This window comes from Leptosomus discolor, chromosome 6 (assembly GCF_034619465.1).
Source record: "Leptosomus discolor isolate bLepDis1 chromosome 6, bLepDis1.hap2, whole genome shotgun sequence".
NCBI lineage: Eukaryota > Metazoa > Chordata > Aves > Leptosomiformes > Leptosomidae > Leptosomus > Leptosomus discolor.
In genome coordinates this window covers 46735679-46753879 of record NC_141396.1, presented here as the reverse complement: position 1 = coordinate 46753879, position 18201 = coordinate 46735679, and the positions used below count along the sequence as shown (strand labels likewise).

The following is an 18201-nucleotide window of genomic DNA, read 5'->3' as shown; positions in this document are numbered from 1 at the left end:
TACTTGTGTTACGAATGTCACATGGGACATAGCGTATTTGAACGCTCAGTTATACCTGACCCAGATCATGCAAAAATGGGAAAAAATTAATTCTATCAAAGCAGTTAAAGATAATAGAATAGAATATTTCAGTTGGAAGGGACCTACAATGATCATCTAGTCCAACTGTCTGACCACTTCAGGGCTGACCAAAAGTGATAGAGCTAAAGAGAAAGCAGATCTTTATTATTCAGAAACCATTGCAGGAAAACCACAATAAATACATAAATTTTGGTATGTCCAGCTGCTGAAAAACCACCAGATATCATGTAAGCATGTTAAAAAGCTGAACACCTCCCTTTTCCACAAAATCTGGAACGGTTTTGACTTTGTAATTTTGACCATATTTGCTTTCCGGTGCAAAAAATAGCAAAAGATTTCCCCATATTTAGCAAGCTTTGCAGCTCCTAATAGCTCTTCTCTACTCTCTTAAGTATTTTCCAATGTCTCCACTTAAAAAATTTATGAAATGTAGGAAGGAAAGGGAAATTAACTGTGCTGGAAGAATATAGTATTTGCAACATTATCACAAAAATCCCAAAATGAAGGCTTGGTGCTGCATTTCTTTCTGGCACTTTTGTAGGTACTCTGTCTCTTTGACATGTGGTCCTTGAGATCATGCATAAGTCTGTTGTTTAGGAATATATTTGCTGTGGCCCTTCAAAAATGATCTGTTACTGTGAATACTCATCTGATTAAACCCTTTGTTTCCACAAGGATGAAACTTCTTGAGCTCCAAAAGTAGTCAGCATGAATTACAGGTAATTCTCAATTATACAAACCAGACTTCCAAGTTTCAGCCTGAACTTCAGCAATACCAATCCAAACCTGAACTTTAGGAGCTTATATTTGAAACAGAGGAATGGAAAATCTTGAACCTTTGTGTACTATTAACATATAAAGAATTCTGTCTATTGATTATTATAGACCTAAAGCGGTTCGTGCCTTTGTTCTTAATATTTTTTTCAAATTTTTGGACCTTAACTAAATCAAATGCTATATTTTTCATCTTCTTTGAAATGTTTTTATTTTTCCCAAAGGAAATGTGTGTTTTTAAATAAGCTCTAAGGACATTGAATGTGGGCACAAATATTTAAAATTCTTTGAAGAGGTTTTTTAAGAGCACACATTCCTTATATCTTTGCCTGATTGCAAAGCTGTGTAGTGGTGAATCACTCTGCTAGATGAAGTTCAAATCATGACCTCTATAACATGAGGGGAAAAAAAAGAAAGAAAAATGTTAAAATGCTCGTTAGTCCAACTGGTCCTGTAATACCTTCTTGCTTGTTTTACAGAAGCACGTGTTGTGACACTATATCCATTGGCATAAGGGCGTCTTTCAGTTTCATTGCAGTGGAGCCAGTGACTTCATACTGAAAAAGGTTGGTTTTGAGACTACAGACCATGATAGTTTTTAACAGTAAAGGAACATACATGTTTGTGTAAATACGTAGCCATGTGTACTTGTTCGTATCTATGTATGCACAGGTTTAACATGCAGCTGCCATGATATGGAAAGCATTTAAGAAATCTTCTGAGCTTTGTGGAAAAGGAGTATTTCCTGAAAAATATGCTAGCAGTTAAATCTACTGGAAAATGAGAATAGTGTGCTCTTTTAATCAAAAAGCTCTGTTATTGGAGCAACAAAATAAAGTTTTGTGACAACTGGTTTTGGAGTCGTTGATGCCTTGAATCGTAGAACTGGGCAGTTTTCCCATAACCCTGGAGTCAATGTCCCCTTTTAAGCCTGTTAATTTTGCTGAATTACTTACATTATGAATTAACTGCATCACAGTATTTTAATTAAATGTATTCATAGTAATTTTAAAAATAGTTGACTGGGATAGGTCATTTAATTATATTTTATCTGTAAGAAAGCATTAGCTCTGCTGTGACTGATAGCTAGCGAGGCCATCTGCAATGCCTTTCAGTTCACTCACTCTGAATTGTTCAGATAAAGACTGTCAAGTGCTGCCTAAATAAGGAAGGAGCCTTGGTAGAGTTAAGTGCAGTGGAGGACACAAATGAAGCATTGATTCCAGGCATGCTGTAGGGTCTGAGCAGTTTCCTGCAGGCTGAACCTTTTCAGAGTTTTCATTGTTGTTTTCTGCAGAGTATTAAAATGCGAGTATCTGTCATTCAGGATCTCAGGGAAGATGAAAATGAGGATGGGGAGGAAGAAGAAAAGGTGAGTTAAACCCCAGTAGCTTTGAAAAGTACTTACTGCCTTCTACTGTTACCCTTTTAGGACAATAAAACTGGAACGATTACCTTTTTCTTACAGGTCTTCCTCAAGCCTGTTATTGAGGACCGAAATATGGAACTGGCCCGAAAATGCAGTGAAATAATAAGTGATGTAAGTGACGATGACCGTTTGCATCCTTACATTTACATTTCTCTTTTCAAGTGTGTTTATATTTACGATACATATTTTTTCAGATAATGTACCATGCACATATGCCTATCCGAGGCTCAAACATAAAAGCATACAAAATAATGGAAAAGCACAGCCGACTCTGGTAACAGCTGCAGAAGGATTAGCTTTTCAGAATATGGTATGAAGAATAGGCCCTAGGAAGGAGAATGTTCCGTAAGTGGGTCTTATGCAGAGGGTGTCTCCCATCGGAACACCTTGGCAGATTTCATCAGGAAAATGCAATATTTTTTCCAGTTATAGGATAATCCTATGAAGCTTGGTTGGAACAGAACTGGGTGCCAGTACATGTAGCTGTAGGGAGGGAGGATAAAAATAAAACAGATGAATTTTGAGTGCTATCTATTGGTCTGTGGTGATAGATGCTCAAAACAGCTTAGCATATTATTATTGACTTCCACTTACAGGAAGAATCCACTGAAGTGCTAGAATATGTTTAAAAAGTATTTAGCTAGCAAATTCTTGACTTAGTTACCATAGATTTTTAAAACTGTCGATCAGATACAGACATTGTATAGACATCATAGATTGGATCCAAGACATTTTGGATTTGAGTAGACCCAATTGCTTCAATATAACAGCAGCAGATTTACCTTGGTGGAAGTTTATTTGTATGTCCCTCTGGAAAGGTGTGTCTGAAGAGTAACTGTGTCCCATCATGTGAATCAGAGTTAAAAGCGATATTTCTCCTGTGAGGATGGTAACTGGCAGCAGAGGAGACATTACTGAGAAGAGAGTGACTTGCTTTAACAAGTGGTCTTCTAAAGAAACCAAAAAATGATGTCTGGCTTGTGTTGTATTGTAATCTGATATTTAAATTCGGAATGTTATTGTTCAAGGTGATTGAGTATGTTGATTTTGTGAGAACAGGACATACAGAATCTACATTTAAGGTATAAATTATTAGGGGTTACATATCAGAAGAGAATATGTAACTCAGAAAAACAGGGTCTGGGATGTGTAGGTGTTAACAGTGCTGGCTTGAAAGCGTGACTTGACAAGGTCAAAGTTTCCTCTTTGTCCATACACTGTCTGGTGATACTTTAATTTTTGCAGAAAGAGCGCTGAAAATTGAATAGATCCCTAAGAGAAGCTACCTAGATGGCTCCCTTGTAATCTCAAGATACTTTAGGAAGTAGTAGAGATTGTTAGTATTTTTACTGATGGTTATCTGCGTGCTTTCTTTGGAAAAAGAATGGCATATGGTACAATAAGTGCCTGTCAAGTCATGTAAAGGTCAAAATGAAAATGGACCTGGAGCACTTATCTAACCAAAAATACATTTATTGCTTACATGCAACTTGTTTCTAAACATTGCTGCTGTTCTTAATGGCAAAACCTCCTTGAAAAATGCTGAAGAAATATTTTCTTTAATTGAAAAGGAATTATTACTGTGCTGTGTACGTATTAGGAGGAATGTTGGCTGTGGCTTTTAATTAACTGATAAATGGAGTGGCTGTATTTTCTCCAATTTTCTACAGAGGCTTGGAAGCTAAGGTGAATAACTAAGTCAAGACAAGTTTCTGAAGCCTGTAATGGTTCAGGGATGTGGGCTTTTGCTGAAAACTTGTAATGTGTTTAGCCTGCAAGTGTGTTAGATTTTCCTTGAGATATGTAAAGCATAATGGCAGTGTCGTTAATGCTTTCAAAGCAGTAGTAGTATGTAGTGGTCCAGCCCGATTTAATTTCAAAGAAGAGACTCTGTGTTTAAAAATTACACCGCGTTTTGGGGCCTTATTCATCCTCTGTTGAAATCATTAGGTGTTTCTTCATTGGCTTGAATGGAATATGCATATTTATAGGGGGTGAGATTTGTTTCCCAGAATTTTTGCTATAATTGGAATTTCTTATGACCAGTGAAGTCCTTTGTGCTGGGGGGCAAGTTCCTCATCCTGCACACTTAGTTGTGGAGGCCAGTAAACTGCAAGGATTTTGTTCTTGCCTTTGATTTTTGACTCATTAACTGTCAGAACTTTTTATATATTCTTTATCCTTTTTAGCATGAATCTTTGCACAAACTGCTCTTCGTGTGGATGTATTGTTGGCGTACATCTGTACATTTTATGTGTACAGTGGTTTTATGGGGCTGCAGTTTGGCCCTAAGATGACCTTGAGACAGCAGCCTGTGTCCTTGCTGACCACGAGACTGGGTGATTGTCCTTTTCTGCTGGTGGACCTGTCAGCACAGCTCCTCCATCAGAACATAGTGCCAGGAATGCTCATGACTGAGATACTGGGCGTGCATTGCTCTTGCCCTGCATTCTTTGCAGGCTGACTTTAAATTTGTACTGTGGTTTTAAAAAAGTGTTAGGATGGCAGCCCTTAGCGCGTGCATAACTGTCAGCTGTGAACTGTGCACGGAGGAAGTTGTGAAGCATTTATGTGCTCCAGTTCTTGAGGAAATTCCCGTTTTCATTTGAGACTAGCAGATGTTTGTTCTGTGGCTGTGATACCCCCTGGTTGTTTCTCCCTAAAGCCATTTCATTGAATCTCCCTCTGTTATGCAATTTTATTCCACAGATGTTTTCAAAACTGTCGTGTGTGTTTGATTTATATGAATTACCTCCTTTCCGGGCCTTTTCTCTTCCATATTGAAACTGACCCTGTCCATTTGCTTATATTACTTATATTTTGGTATGTTTTCATCTCTTCCTTGTTTTGATTGTGTAGTGTGATATTGTGAATACTCTTGGAAGCAGAGAGGGGAATTATTATACAAGTAAAATGATCGTTGACCAAACTATCATAATCCTTTTTGGTAGAGAGGCAGACACTTGGCCTTCTGAACATTCTGCTGAATCTTGGTAATGTATGGTAGCAGTGGTTCTCTTCCCCTGTAACAAAAAAAATAGTACTGCTTGCCATTTAACTGTCCTTGTACAGAGTCCAACTTTGCTTTAGCATGTCTCTTTGTTATAAAGCAAGGGCCGAAGAGACCTAGAGTCAAGTGCAGAAACAGAGTGCTTTTCCACTCATGCCAATTGGGGTGTGACCACCTAATTCAGAATGGAGCTGTTCCTCTGGACTCACCATTACTAGTCACGGTCTCTAGCTCAGGAGGACTTTGAGGTCTAAATGTCTGGAGACTAGTAAAATACTGTAGGGCAATAATACTGTATGCTTGCCCTGTTCTCATGCTTTTCCCTAGGTTTCTGTGGCCTCAGAGAGAGGATTTTGTATTAGATGGATCTGTGGTCTCACACAGCTCTTAGTCTCATGAGAGGTTATAAATTAAGAAATGCAGGGTTGGAAAGGGAATCCTTAGTGGAAAAATGTTCCCTTTTGGTCTAGCATAAGAGCTAGATAAGAAGGTTCAGACCTTTTTGTGGCTTTTCTAAGCTTAAATGGGTTTTTGAGAGGTGACAGTTCTAGAATGGATTTTGGCATGATGACTATCAACGTGGTTACATCATTGATGTTAAAATATTAAGAACAGTTTTTCGGATATATTCGTATTGAAGTTAGATTAATATGTGCCCCTGAATACAAAAGAAAGGCAGCTCCTTGGATTAAGCTGTTGCTGTTGGAGTCTTTCCTTTAGCCCACAGTCTCCTCCTGTTTCCACCATGAAAAGGCTGATGGAACAGGCCATGGGCAAGATGAATTTTCTTGGTGAGCCAGGAAGCTTCAGCCTACAGAGTGGATGCCCTTGTTTTATAAAGTTCATCTTGCCATATAACATCCATTAAGAAAAAACCCACAATTTGAAGCTCACTGGTTTGGTGGCTGTCTAGGAATTCTAATCTACTTTTACTGAATAGCTGTGCTGCTGGTTAGAGTAGTTTTATGATGAGTCAGGTAGAAGAAAGGGATCAGTAGAGAGCTATTAAAAATTGGACCTTTAGTGAGCTTGGACTTAAAAAGTATATCGAAAGTGCAGTGGTGGATCCAGGCCATCATTTGCAAATTTTTCCTATTATTTGTGTGTTGGTTTTTGGTTTTTGTTTTCTGTGTTTTTTTTTTTTTTCCACAACGCTTACCAGTTCTACTCAACCTGAACATGGTGTATTTTGTGGTGAAGGGTAAGTCACTCAGAGGCAAAATTTCCTCTTCAGTATTTTTGACATTTGAATTTGTAACCCCAAACTTTGAAGAGGAATATTAGCTTCTCTGCCTGTTCCTTCCAGCCATTGGTTATGTTCAGTCATAGCCAACCTCTTAAGCCTCTTGCTTACATCATTTACAATAAATACACTTTTTAAGTGCAGATGTCGTGACTTCATTATGCTTGTCCCATCTTTCTTCGTCTTCCATCTTTCTGATTCCAAGTGGTGCAGACACTTCTGTAGCAGAATGGAGTGATCAGGATCAGAGTTTGACCACACATTTTGTTATATGTCTCCTCTAAATTGCTCATTTGAGCCTGCGTGCATTTTGTGGCCTCAACAGGTTACTATAATAAATAGGAATAATAAAGGAGTAAGGAGGTGGCATTAGTCCTTTACTGCTTTTGGTTATTTTGAGAGCATGACTTCTACAGCAGAATAGCTTTGACTGTTTCTTGTAGTTGTGTTGTGTCATCTCCCCCAATTAAGAAATACCTTAGGAAGCTTTCATGTTTGATTTTTGAATGTAATTATTGCTCTGTAATTAAAATGGGTGTAATTACAGTCAGTTCTCAGATTCTGTGCGTGATTTACTCAAGTTGTGAGCAGCAAGACTGTCCGTCTCCTCTAACAGAGTCACAGCTTTTCTACTGGGAATGCCATCAAACCTAACCAGTAGACAGTCAGCTCTGTAGATTTTCCACAGAATTTCCACTGTGAATGAACATAAATCTACAGTGAATGAACATAAATCTACAAAGCCTTTTTTTAAGCTGTTCATGTGCACATACATACACACACTTGCAAGTACATGCATGTATATGTGCAGGTTGAATACTAAGTGCCTGCTCATGTTTATCATAAAACTGTCCTTTTTGTGTATTGGTCATGAACTGTTGAATTTGGGTCCCCAAGTAAAATCATGACACACAGTAATTTTACATCCATTGATTTTGTTTAGAATAGGCTGGAATTCACAAAGGCGGACAATATGATTTGGTAACGAGATGTAGATTCCTTCGGTAATCCAAACGTGGACGAGCTCAATAGTAACCAAAATTATTTCCTGCATGAGGATTATGTAGCCATCAGTTTGAGATGAATTTGACATTGTCTAATCCATTGCCCTCTCCCTGGAAGTATTCAGGGCCAGGTTGGATGAGGCTTTGAGCACCGTCGTCTAGTGGAAGGTGTCCCTGCCCAAGGCAGGGCAATTGGAACTAGATGGTCTTTCAGGTCCCTTCCAACCCAAACTGTTCTATGATTCTATGATTTTGCAGTGGACAAAATGTTTACATCAAAAAGTACAGGAGTTGATTCTGTGTAAGCTGCCATCCTTTTCATGAATTTTCCCTGTAAAGGAGCATAGGCTAGAACTTGTGATCTCCATTAAGGATTCAGAGAAAGAGGAAATTAAGACTGCATATTTCTGTAATGCTCAGATGCAGATCATATTGCTTCTGTCAGTGCTTGTCAGCAAGTCTAGAGTGTATAAATGCAAGCTGCTGTTGTGCAGAATGTGAAAAAGAGGTTAGAGAAATGGTGGCAGATAATAACTGTGAAAGCTTAATACTAAATAATTCAATTGGCATTGAACTAAATTAGTCTACATACAAAGAAAGAAATGTCACTAAAAGCTTTTAAGGCTATCCATGTAAAGTGTCTGTCTTTAAAACTTATTTAGTCCATCACATCATAATTAACCATCTTTCTTCATGCAGTTCTTACATAACTTACCATTTCTGTAGATTTTATCCTTCTTCTTGCAGCCTGACCAATGCAAACAGTAACTTTGACTTTATCAACGGTCATATGATTATTATACCTGCTGGTGTTTGCCCCATGGTAAGAAAAAGGTTGGTTGTTTTAAAAAAAATCAAAACAAAAAACCACAACAAAAAAAAACAACAAACAAACAAACAAAAAACCAACAAACCGACCAATCAAAAAAAGCCCAGACTTGTCTTTTTTTTTTTTTCCTCCAAAATATGTCACGGTGGTTTGCTTCAAAAATGGTTTCCTTTGTGCATACACGTGATTTAAAAATGGCTTATTTTAAAATCTGTTTGATCTTAAAGAAATCCTGTTATTACTTGCATTTCATGACTGTTTGGATGCTTTCTAGGCAATGATTTGGCAGTAGCCTTCTGAATTTATTCATGTAACTCTTGGATTCATGAAGGGGCATTTCACTATGTTACACAGATTGTGCTTGGTAGGTCTGTGTTGGAAGGTAGTTTAACAATTTTATGTTTGAGATCAAGGAGATCAATTATCTGATTCTGCTTTCTTTAGACATACTAGAACATCTACAACAGTGGTGAAAATGTGCTGTAGCTGTAGAGAAAAATCATCTCTCTTTCATCTTTATTATTAGAGAGTTCTGTGACTTTTGCATAGCCCTGGTACTGTGTGTGAGAACTGGGTTTTTCCCTTTATGGCTTAATTTGAGCCAGCCTGAGGTATTTGCAAGCCACCCAGCATAGTATCCATAAATAAAACAAACTGGTAATAATAATAATAATAGCCGTTGTTTATTTTTCTGCTCTCTTCTTTAAGAACAATTAAACAACTTTTTTCTCCTCCTTGTAGATACACTATAAAGAAGAGTTTAAAAAAACTAGAGGCAAGTGCATATTTGTACCTGACACTCCGCAGCTAAAACATGTCAAAAGTCTCGGTGCTTTTATTTCTGAGGTAAGAACTTTTAAGATTGAAGACTTCTCTTTGTGTCTTATCCTTCCTAAAAACTCCCTCAATGGAATATGGTGGTTTTTAGCAGGGGAAGGATGGCTTACTTCAAATAATAATTCTGTTTAAAGCTGAAGTGACTTGAAGTGCTATAATTAGTCTATACAGTATATGGGAGTTATGCCACACTTTATTTTGGGATTCCAAGATATTTTATTGATGGTTCTAAGGCAATCCTAGCTATCCCATTTTGTAGATGGATAAAGTGAAGAATAGGAAAAGGATTTCGTGTTACTTGTTCTGCAGTGATGAGGTTTGCAAATTATACGTGTGCATAATTTCCCTGGTGTTGAGAATTCGCAGCCTGATCTCAAACTGAAGGAGACAAAGTGTTATGATGTTATCACCCCCGTCCTCCGGTTGCCTGAGCGTGTGTACACACACGCTCCCCCCCCCGCTCTCCGCCCCCCTCCCCCACGCTCCCCCACACCATGCCAACTTTTCATGTACAAGGTGTTGTAGGATTGCATCTCTGATTATTTTTCACAGGGGAGAACAGCAGCAGGAATTTTACAGAGAGTTACTTTTGTTAAGGAGCTGCTTGTTCTGAGTGATTTTTTTTTTTTTTTGTCACTGTGACCCTTGGAAGACTTAAATTTTTGATGCCTCATTTTTGTGTTACCTTTATGATTATGATTAAGAATGTCTGGAGTTATGTAATTTATATACATTCTGTATTGTGTCTCTGATATGTATGAGTTTGCTGTGTGGCTACATTCAGTACAAATGCATCTGATGAATATTTTTGTTATATTTATCTTCATATTTTCTGAGAAAGAGTGTCATATCCCAAGGGGCATAAATATGATGAAATTATACTTTCTGAGAGACAGACTATTGTAGTCTACAAAAGCACAATATAGAGAGAGTATTTATCAAATCTATCTGTCTGATTCCAAAGAAAAGCTGCTAATTATTAGTCAAAGAATTAGAGGTATAAAGATATTTCAAAAATTTAAAACTCATACGTTTTATGTGCTCACACTGTTGAGCACTCTGCTTACTGCAGCATTACCTGAAGCCAGTGGTGTGACGGATGGTTTGTCTTGTAAATTACTGACCTCTAGTGTCCCATAACCTGGTTTTGCAAAACTTGGAACACTGAAATTCTCAACAGCATGTCTACTCCAGTGAAGAGCCCTCTGGGAAACAGCAAGAAATGTTACAGCAAATTGTTGATATATACAATACATATGGCGAACTAGTCTCTAATGAACAGCTGTATATCGCACAGTAAATTAATGACATTAGACAGTATCATTTAAAGATCTTTGATATTTGTGATTACTTTCACAGTAATACTTGACATTATTGTTTCATTAATTTGAAAGACCTAGATCTGAAGTAACAGCCTCCCAGATTTTGAACTGTTATTCTGGCCTGTCTCATAAAACCGTTTTGTGAGGAATCGCTACTACTGAACACTGGAAAAAGGATAAATAAAAAGTAATTTTAAAAGGAGTCTGTAATATGTAATTAGAAATGATGTCAGACATGCTAACTTCAGTGTTACTGCCCTTTCCAGTTACATTTAATTGCTACTACTTATTAATTGGTAAAATATTTTTTGTTGTCCTCTCATTGCTCCCGTCGTGCAAAACTTGAGAAGATGGAAAGAAGGATAACTTTGATTTTTGGAAATGATTTAAAAAAGGATAGAAAAATAACTACTTTGCTTACCTTAATTTATACTTCCCGCAAAATTATTGAATTTAATTAGGAGATACTTTGCATTGCTTTGTGAATGAGACAAGTTCACCTAAAGCGTTTTACAGTTGTTATTGAAAGATCTGATTTTGCTTGAAAGTTTATGACAGCATTAGATTTTTCAGTTCTAATGGTCAATGCCATTTTACTTGATAGAAAAAATAGGTAGTGTCATTACTGTATCTTAATTTTTGCATTATATGTCTCCTTTTTCTCCCCTTAAGGTGAAGTATAAAGGAGCTGCTAAGAAAGACCTTTCCAACTCTCTTTATCAGCAGATGCCAGCCACAATTGACAGCGTATTTGCAAAAGAATTAACACAGCTTCAGAGCAAGGTACAATTTTAGAATCACAAAAAAGATTTTTAGATGAATTATGTGACTGAATATGACCAATTTTAACAATATATTTGAACAGATACTTGATTGTTTTATTTAGGTGAGTTTATCATTCAGAGTTTATCACCATAACATCTTAACTTCAAGAACTACTCGCTTTTAAAACGTCAACAATCTTACTTGTTATATTTATTAAATACAAATTTAAAAACTGCTAGTGCATTCATCAGTCCAATGAAATCCATTAGAAACCCATGAATGCAATAAGGAATTATGTGACATTGCACTGCATTTATAGAATAGATGAATCTTATATAACGACCATTTCAATGTGGCTGTTGCATTAGCTTTATAAAACATTTGATGCTTTAAGGACTTTTAAAGTCACTTACTGGTAGCAGTAAACGTATTTATGATGGTCTACATACTACCACTCCCTGCAAATTTTATAGAATTAAAAATATGAAATCAAGTCTATTGAACATGGTGTGAAACATGCAAACAACCAGTAAAATAGTAAATTCCAGTTCAGTTGCCTCCAGGGACTTAAAAATATAATAACCTTAATGTAGGCAGGTGACCCTTCACTTCTGTTGATCTCAGTGGAATTGGAAGTGTTGAGTATATGTCCTATAAATGAAGTAACAGATTTTTTTTGTTGTTACTCACGAGAATTAAAGCTGGTAGATTGTCATGGCTTCCTGTCCACCAAGCATTTCCACTTACTTCCTTGTTTTGCCTTTCTCCTTTCTTAAAGATATTAACTACATATAGTTTAATACCGCCAGTCTGTGAAGTGAACATGCTCCTAAATCTGTGTTATTGATTGTATCTCAATACATGTTCTTCTACTGCAGGGATTTTTTTTCAAACAGAGGAAAATATTCGTAACAAAAGAAAGCACTGAAATCTCAGGACAGCTTGTGGAAAAATGTTTTGATTTAAAATGATGTGTTAATCAAGGCTCTATTAAGCAAATATAATAACACAAGGTATATTTTAGTTTTCATAGTTTGTAATGGAACTTATGTACACTCAAAGCATCACAGTAGCCGAAATGACATTAATGTGACATTTCATTGTAAAGTGAGGGATTAGATGAATTACAGTAGAAATAAATTGGGAATTAAACTTGTATAACATTTTTAAACTCTTAGCTTGATCTCTAAAACATTGGTTAACTACTTTGCCACAGATTTACTCCTGGATTCATTCCAAATGAGTACATTCTACATTAGTTTACGCAAATGAGGTTAATTAACATCAGTTGTGTGGCAGAAAAGTTAAATAACTGAGACTAAAAATGAAACCATGTGATTAATCAAAAAAAACCCTTTTAAGGAAAAGATTGACTTTTTCGTTTGATATTTTTGAAGGTTTTCTTCAGTCATCCAACAGTCATAGAGAAACAAATGTGCATATAGGATGAGTTATATTTAAGCAGAGACTTTTCCTGTAAAATTCATACCATCCCCTTAGGAATAGATGCATTATAAATCGTAATCTACCATAAAACTTAAAGATAAGCTGACACATTTTTCCAACTTGTGGTTACTGTTGCAGTGGACCTGAATTTAATGCTACTTTGAGAGAGATCCTAGGGGATTTTTTAGTGGAAAATCTCTACAGTATTCAAATCTAATCCATATTGTGCCTATCACTGCAGCACCTAAGTAGCTAATACAAGGATTTCAGATTTCAACTGGGTCAGGATGTGGCAGAAGGGATTTCTGCTGCATCTATCTAGCTGGGATTGTGGATTTACAGGTCATCACTTCAGCAAGAGGGGACTGGGGTATGCCATAGGAAGGAGAGACCAGCACTGACTGGCCGTTGTGCCAACCCTCCTGCAGAAAGGCTGTTGCAAGCACAGAACTGCAGTCTATTTCTCAATTATAGTAACTTGATTTTAAATAGGTGCTTATTTCCTGAGAAGTGGAAAATACAAGTACGTTTTCTCCTCCCCAGTCACAGTAGAACAAATTTACATCTTTGACTCCCTTTTCATGCTTCTTGGATGTAAGGCCAGGCGTGAATGCCTTTGTAGCCAGATCAAGCAGGTGCATTCTTGCTCTGTGGTGCCATATTCTTGGTAGGATTCGTAGCCTCATCTGCCAAACAGGTGTGTGGGGACTAGGGGATCACAGTGTGGAAGAAAGAGGGCCAATGACTCTCACTGCTCCTGCCTGCTGGCACAGGACTGCTGAAGTTGGTATGTCTCTGCTGGGTGACCTTCTTACATGGGCGTGTCCTTGGCAAATGGTCTCTTCCATGATTTGATGTTAGATCCTAAAATGGTGCTGCTGCGCTGCTGCTGCCCAGAAGGTCTGTTTTCAGCCTACTTGGATCTACCCCAATTTAACTTCACAGTGTTTCAGATCACACTTACGATTTAGGAACCTGGAGGCAACTAGGGGAAAGTTCCTTTTTCTCACAATAAGTTATTCCCCACCTACAGCTGCCCTCCACTGCCCTCTCCAGAGCAAAGAGACTGCCATAGCACCATCTATCACTTTTGCATGCTTTAGCTGATAATAGCAATTGTCATTGTCTTCAACAGAGCCAGGACCTCGTTCTGTAGGGTTCCAGCCAAATGATGTCAGCACTGACAGGTTCTTACCATAACGGAGAGTACAACACCCTGACAGTTGCGGTTCTCATCGTGTGGAGCTTTCTGCTCATATTGCCTGTATTTGTATCATGCTCAATTCCCTCTTCAAGATACACAGGAAAGACTAAAACAAGACCACCTCTGTTGGCTTTTGCATAAAGCCCGTGTTTGTTTTTTTGTATTTTATGTAGAACTGGCACAAAGATGGAAATAAATAACCTTAGAGAAGGAAATCTGTCCAAAATTTTGACAAAATTTCATGATAGTGTTTATGGGGAAAAAAACGTTTCAGGAGAATGAAAAAGAGGTTTCATAACCCCACAAACTTGGGTGGCTTTTATCAATTTCATTTTTTCCTCTCTGCAGAAAATTTGACTGTTGCCTTCTAAACAGCTTTCTTGAGATGAACAACTAGATTTTCCTAGCTTTGTCATAGCTGTCCCCAGGGTAAGCTAGAGAGAGCAAAAGTCACTGTCTGCACCATGTAACTTCACGCTCCTTGCCAGCCTACAAAGCTCTCACCAGTTCTCTGCAATGAGAAAATAAAGTTGATGAGAAAAGTCTAGGCAGGGAGCCCTCACTTTGATTTTCCTGAGAGGAAATGGACATCTGGAAAAACTGCAATTTTCCTGTGGAAAATATTTCTGAAGGAAATTTTCTGATCATTGCTAGCTAGATTTGTGCCAAGTCTTCTTCTTGTCCGAAGACCAGTGTACTGAATTCTTCCTTACACAGAACAATTTTTTTTTAATAAGGTGTCACAAACAATGATAAAGGTATTAAAAATTGCTTGAGGGGGAAACAATGTTGAAAAAAAGTATGTGTTTCATCACTTTTTTCTTCACTTTATTTCTGTCATAAGAAGAGATTGCACTGTTTTTCTTCTTATCTGAAAGGAATAATCTAAGGCAAACTGAAGGCAGTTTAATTTTCTCCTTTGCACAGGGCAATCTCTCAAATAGTAACTATATGTCAATGCTCAACAGTATTTTGTCTTTGTTTTTAAGGATGATGAGCCAAGTGAATCTTAAGCAGTATTTTCAACTTTCAGAGAAAGTTTCAGAGCTTTTCTTACTTGTGGGCGGAATCCTCCTTTTACTATCATATGTGGTTTTTTACTATGATAGAGCTGGTTTTTGGGGTTTACTGCAGCATTTACAGTCATACTACACATTATCAGACTGTTTTATGTAATTCTTAACGGTTTTTTACTGGTATCAAAACTCATGTTCAAGATTTCCTCTTTTTTTGGTGGTAGCAGTCTCCTGGACTTGTAGTTTTGTTTTACACAAATACATCAGATAATCTAATTCCCTGTCTAGAGATTAAAATGGCATTTTCTGTGTACTTGAACATTTCCTACTACAAAATCCTACATTGTGGATTTTAAGTTCAGAGCTCAGCTTACCGACTGCAAAGGGAAATAAAAAAAAAAAATTCAGAGTGTTTAAATTATTCCAAAACAGAGAGTCAGTCAGATTTAAGTTAAAAGAGCACAAAGCCTTACTTAATGCAGCTTCCTATTGACACACTAGTGTACAAGAAAGATAAAAAAAATAAAAAATGAATACTTACAAATTAGTTCAATCTGAAGTCATACCTACTTAAATAATTGCCATTTATTTCTTGAGTTAACAAATGGTGCCACTACAGAGTAGAGGTTATGTCAGTGACCTATAATACTTCATCTCTCTGTAGAGTAGTTTCATATGTAGATTTGATAAAGAAAATTCGGTTTAGCTAAAACTTGAAAATTAACATGGAATGAGAAATAAATGTATACATAAATGTACATGGTAACATGTAAAATAAAGGTTCTAAGAATATTGATAAAATAATAACCATAAACATTTTTTCATGCTTCCTTGGAACTGATGTACAGATCTGGGAATAGTTCTGCAGTAAACTGCCCAAAACTAAACTAGATAGCTGTTGAGCTCCTCCTACCCTGTGATGGCTTCAAGGATACTTAAGTCAGTTAATAAGAATAAGGTGAAAAGATAGGAAGAACACAGCTGTCAAATAGCAAGTGAGATATTACTACATTAAGCTAAAGAAACAGTTGTCTTTTCCAAGATAGTGGACACTCAGTTTTAATTTCTGTTAGTTTTCTCATGTTGGGAGTTGATGTGCTATTGTTTTTTGGTGTCTTGGTTATATAGCCCAACCAAGTGGTAGTGTAATAAAATATCTATGAAACAGTAGATTTGAAAGTAACCACACGGGTCTGCTTTTTGAAATAGTATTAAGTGGGGAACATCTTAAAAGTGACAAAGTGAAGCAGGAGAAGTAGCAAAAGAAATTTTGTGACATATGTTTATATAGTAATTACACTTTTGCACGGGATCATTTGTTAGTGACTCTTCAGTCTTGTTAAAGATTATTTGCTTTGCCAATTGCAAGATGTAATCAGCATAGGGAGGTTATAGACATTTTTTTGTTTCAATTTAAGTTGTGTTTGTTTCCCCAGGGGCCTGCTCATGTTGGATTTACACTGTAGTATAAGAAGATGGCACATTTTAAGTTCCCTAATTTGATATTTTCGTTCATATAGTAGCAGTGCAAAAAAACCCCAAACAACCCAAACCCTTTTTCTTGTAATCTGAGATAGCCAGGGCAGATACTACTATATTGCCTTGGGCACCCTGATCTGTGACTCAGATGCAATCTTGCTGCCTTAAACACAAACAGATACAACATTTTCTCATGGTTCTAGTATTCTGCCCTAAGAGTCCAAATCACTGTAGTCCAGAGTTCTCAAAACTTTCACAGTATTCTTTCATTGCTATCAAGGGTTTTCATTTCAAATCCTTCTCCTTCCGATCAACTTATTTAGTATTTGCTGTTTTCTTGGGGATTATTTTAATGCTTGCTTCTGAGAGCTATTAGAAAATGAATTTTCTTGATGCTTGCAGCTTCTTCAAGCATCAAAACCTGGTGAATTTTCTTAACATAAGCCTAAAAGCTTCTGACAAGGATAAGTGCAAGATCAGCTTTTCAGGCAGTTTTAGTATGTGAGTATGTGTGAGTGTAACACAGTACAGTGAAAGCTGGATGAATCCCAACATTGAGCTCAGTTTCTATTATAAAAATAAATTTGTTTATAAACTCACAATCCAATTCCATTTTCCTTTACCATGATGACAATGGAATATAAATATTATTTTTCTTTGTGAACCTGGGGGCTAGTCAAAATGTGTATTGTGCTAGTAATTTCCGAACAGTGGGAGAAATAGATGTTTGGGCTATGAGTATTTAATGTAACAAAATAGTTCCTTTTTTTTTTTTTCTGAAAACAGGAAAAAAAAAAAAAGGAAACCTGGAAGCGTTACGTAGCTGATAGATTCAAGTGTGGCTTGAGCCAAAAAAAAAGCAAAACACACTTTTGCTTGTGCTTTTCCCTGGGCTGTCTTCTCACCTTGTTAAGGTTGATTTTCTGTTTCTGTATATTTCTTTCTTTTCCCCTGTCTACTCATACCTCTGTTGCAACAGTCACAGAGAAATCTCTCTGCTGACTGTGCCTCATATGTCTCTGTTTTGGGTGGAAGCTCTCATTTCAGGGTTCTGGTTCCATTAAGGAGCTTCATTATTTATTACATTTCTTCCTGAACACAGGCACACAATGACACTAGGTTTAACCCATCTTATGTTGTTATACCTGCTCTGCTGAGGTCACAAAAGTATAATGTTGCTCTTTTCAGGTTCTCTATAAACAAAAACATGATGCTGAGAAAGGAACTTCAGATTATGCACATATGAAAGAGCCTCCAGATATTAAGCATGCCATGGAAGTCAGTAAATACCAGAGTGATGTGAGTACTCCCCCATCTGAAGTGAGTTTGCTTGTTTTGGGTGGATACGTATATTACAGCTAACTTAAATGAACTAGACATGGAATATTTTTGTATTTCATTAGTTCTTATTTTTTATATTGTTTGCTCTGGAGTGATTTGGGACATGGTGTGTGTATAAAATATACTGCCAGTAATGTATGTGACTTGTATTCTAAACTGCAGTGGAAAGTGGTTGTGATGTTTGTTAGTAGTTATTGTTATTAGGTGCTATCACTTTGAAATTAAATTACAAACACAGGCTTTCTGAATTCATGTGTACCTACTTGTATTTTGAAACTGTATAAAGCTCTTTACACAAACACCAGCCTGGTTTCAGTGTTTTACACTGTCAACACTTGGCTAGTTCTTCAAGGGTTCTGTATAGAGGAAAGAAGGGGGCTGTTTCTGCTCTGCTCTTGCAGTCTTCTATGCACATGAATAA

The 18201-nt window shown here is 37.0% G+C and overlaps 1 protein-coding gene across 6 annotated transcripts in view; it reads left to right on the top strand.

Moving 5' to 3' along the window:
- NEBL (nebulette) overlaps positions 1 to 18201 on the top strand; it is a 262002-nt gene that overhangs the window by 168256 nt on the left and 75545 nt on the right. Inside the window, exons 1-5 of one of the 6 annotated variants that reach the window (XM_086466531.1) lie at positions 2162 to 2227; positions 2324 to 2395; positions 9112 to 9216; positions 11202 to 11312; positions 17628 to 17738. The exons of 4 other annotated variants lie outside the window; for them this stretch is intronic. In XM_086466531.1, the coding sequence (XP_086322657.1) occupies positions 2162 to 2227; positions 2324 to 2395; positions 9112 to 9216; positions 11202 to 11312; positions 17628 to 17738 (465 nt within the window). Of the gene's footprint in view, positions 1 to 2161; positions 2228 to 2287; positions 2396 to 9111; positions 9217 to 11201; positions 11313 to 17627; positions 17739 to 18201 lie in introns of those variants that run through there. One more of the 6 variants, XM_086466530.1, reaches the window with a different exon arrangement.